The 3215-nt window shown below is 34.2% G+C and overlaps 1 protein-coding gene across 1 annotated transcript; it reads right to left on the reverse strand.

Annotated features, from left to right (window-relative positions):
- Window positions 1-1334: 1334 nt before the first annotated feature.
- LOC108769712 (uncharacterized) lies at window positions 1335-2419 on the reverse strand. Its single transcript, XM_018520853.1, has 4 exons — window positions 2257-2419; window positions 2010-2175; window positions 1744-1840; window positions 1335-1592 (listed from the first exon to the last, which is right to left on the reverse strand). The coding sequence occupies exons 1-4, from the start codon at window positions 2393-2395 to the stop codon at window positions 1335-1337; spliced, it is 660 nt and encodes a 219-aa protein (XP_018376355.1). The 5' UTR covers window positions 2396-2419.
- Window positions 2420-3215: the final 796 nt, after the last annotated feature.

Below are 3215 nucleotides of genomic sequence, written 5' to 3' on the forward strand. Positions count from 1 at the left end.
CCAAATGTACAGTAAGCAAAATTATCCGTGATACATGCAGAATGATTTGGGAAAAGTTTTCGCCGAAGTATTTGCCACGGCCTACTATATAGAAGATTTTATACGATATGCTCAAGATTTTCAGGATAAGTGGAATATGCCAAATTGCATTGGTGCGATTGACGGAAAGCACATCGTTATTCAATCTCCTTATAATAGTGGGAGCAATTTCATCAATTATAAAAAGACATTCAGCATCGTTTTATTAGCAGTTTGCGATGCTAACTACATTTTCACGCTTGTTGATGTCGGGGCTTTTGGCTCGCAAAGCGACGGAGGAGTGTATAAATCATCAGCTTTTGGAGAAGCAATGGATAATAACGAACTTGGTGTATCAGACGATACCAACTTATCAGGAACTGATATAAAGTTTCCATATTATTTAGTAGGTGACGAAGCTTTCTCATTGAAAAGCTACATTATGCGACCATATCCTGGAGCTAACTTGAATATAACACAGAAAACATTTAATTATCGTCTTTCTCGAGCACGTCGCGTAATTGAAAACTGTTTTGGGATTTTGGCTAGTCGTTGGCGAATCTTTAGATCGACGATTATTGCGGATGTCAATACCGCAGAATGGATTGTATGTGCTGCATTATGCTTGCATAACTTTCTTCGATTGTCAGAACTCTCAACAAGTCCAGAGAATGCTATGTATTGTTCTAAACGTCACGTCGATGCAGAGGACCAACAAGGAAATGTAATACGTGGAAACTGGAGAAAATGTGAAGAAAATAGCGCTTTCAAGATGATTGGAAGAATGGGAGCAAATAACGCTACACGCAAAAATATAAACTTACGTGATACGCTTACTAATTATTTAATTTCTGCAGAAGGCGCAGTTTCCTGGCAAGAAACACATGTAACTAGAGGATCGTTTTAATAATGACTGATTTAACGCAGTTTACACTGTACAATTTTCTATCGTATGAATAAAAAACAAATACTGATTCATGCTTTTATTTTCGAGAATATGTATACTTTTTATTTCAAACCGCTCACAGTAAAGGAATAATTGTATTTGAATGTACTTCAAAATTATCTTTATTGATAAAATGTCTTCCAACTAAAATTATAAGTAAAATTTTTTCAAATTACAAGAATGCTTCATTAAATGCTATAAATGACAAAAATTGCACTTCATTAACTGCTACATAAAAATTGTAATGCATAACTGAAACATAAAGTACTTTACTTTTTTTAAAGAAAACAAAGTTTTATAAAATTCATTTCAAGTTCTTAATAATAAATTTAATTTGTGTTAATAATAAGGTAAAACAAATACATTTCATTCAGTCAGATTCGAGTTCTAACATAATTGAACTGATCCTGCTACGAGCAATTTTTTGCTTTGCTTTAGACATTGTTTTCAACTGACTGTACGTCATTATACAAAAATTGTATGCTACATCATCGCACTTGCCCGTTGATTCACACAGTTCTTTTACATTTTGCAAGGCTCCTGAAATTGCTAAAATAGCAGCATCATCCGCATTTTTTTCAACCTTTCTGGCTTTTTTTGCTTTTTTACCTCCATCATCAGTAGCAAACTGAAGACTTCCGATGTTCAGTGTTTCTATTATTTTTTTGTAATGGCTCCGTCAAGTCTATCAAATGGCCTTCTGAATCACTTATTTCTTTTTTAATTTCAATTATGTTATCATTTTCTTTATTTTGGATAGTTCTTAAATATTCAGCTACATCTGGATCGTTGGTCTCTACTGTCTCTACTGTCTCCCAGTAGACGGAGTCTTCTTCAGATAGTGACACACTTTTTTTCATAATATTTCCACGTGTCCTGTCACAACATTAAAAATCAAATTTTTTTTCAAATGTGCATTATATATCGCATTCGGTACATATAATATATTCACTGCAGTTACCAATGACATAATCAACTACAATAATCCAATCTTCATTGATATAATACGTCATAAATGTTATTAAGATCCTTCACAGGACATTACCTTCTAGTTTGCACATGTGGTTCTAGAAATAGAAGACTTTTGTACAGAGTTCTAGGAGATGGTAAATTCGAGGACCCTGAGCCGGATGGAAATCCTGCTTTCAAAGATCGCCTCTCACGTGCAAAACGTTCACGTAATTGGCCCCATCGGTATTGGCAGGCAGTAACTATAGAAGAACATAAATAATACTGTTATTTGCTAATATTGAACCAAACAAATAAATCATTATAATATGTATAATACATACCTTCTACGTTCAACGTTTTGGCGATGCTAGACCATGAATTTTGGGCCTTGTTTCTATCTTTATAATCTGGACGGCTTTTCGCATAGAGGTTAGGACATTTCTCCACTAATTGAATTAAATTTAAATCGAAAGATTCCATTTCGCGTGTTTGTTTAATATTTACTGCACCAATCTATAATCAATAATCCAATATTATTTATTTGCTGCACCGATCTATAATCAAATTTAATCTAACCTAATCTCTTTCCGTAACTGTAACCGTAAAAGTTCAAATATTGCAACTTTTAAGGTTACAGTTACGGACGTTACGTTACGTATATTACGGTTACGTTACGGTTACGGATCCCTATTGTAAATGATCCTTTAATCTTGTAAACAAAAGAACTGAATACAGGGATGGATTTGCCACTCACTTGCTCAAATTAGAAGATTTCTCTATTATCTATTTTGTTTCACTGAGGATGGCCCGAATGATGGCTGAAACGTATGAAGATTAATGTATAAGTATTATGTATTAAATAATTTATTGCACAATTCACCGCAAATTTGACTCTCATTAGCCTATTTATGTAATTTTGTTTGACAATCTCGAGAGTTATATGTTGTACCCTTGGGTGAAGGATACAGATAGGGGATTCGCCGAGGACCAGGACGCACCAATAAACCACTCAATACACAACAAAACACTTTAATAACTTTAGTAACTTTTCAATAATCTTAATTAACAATTATATGTTACACTTTACATGTAATAATTCAATTTCGCGTCGGTCCGATTTAGGTTTATAATAAAAGTCCGCGTTCGCGTAGACTTTGTTGATCGGTCGACTTATTTTTTATTCGCGAGAGCTGTTGGCGTACCGGGCGTTATCTCGAGTAACAGCTGATATTAGACTCTGTCGTTTGTCAGTATGTCACGGTTAATATACTTGCTCGAACTGCTGACTGGACTTGTACTT

Source organism: Trachymyrmex cornetzi, unplaced genomic scaffold (genome assembly GCF_001594075.2).
Source record: "Trachymyrmex cornetzi isolate Tcor2-1 unplaced genomic scaffold, Tcor1.1 scaffold933, whole genome shotgun sequence".
Taxonomy (NCBI): Eukaryota; Metazoa; Arthropoda; class Insecta; order Hymenoptera; family Formicidae; genus Trachymyrmex; species Trachymyrmex cornetzi.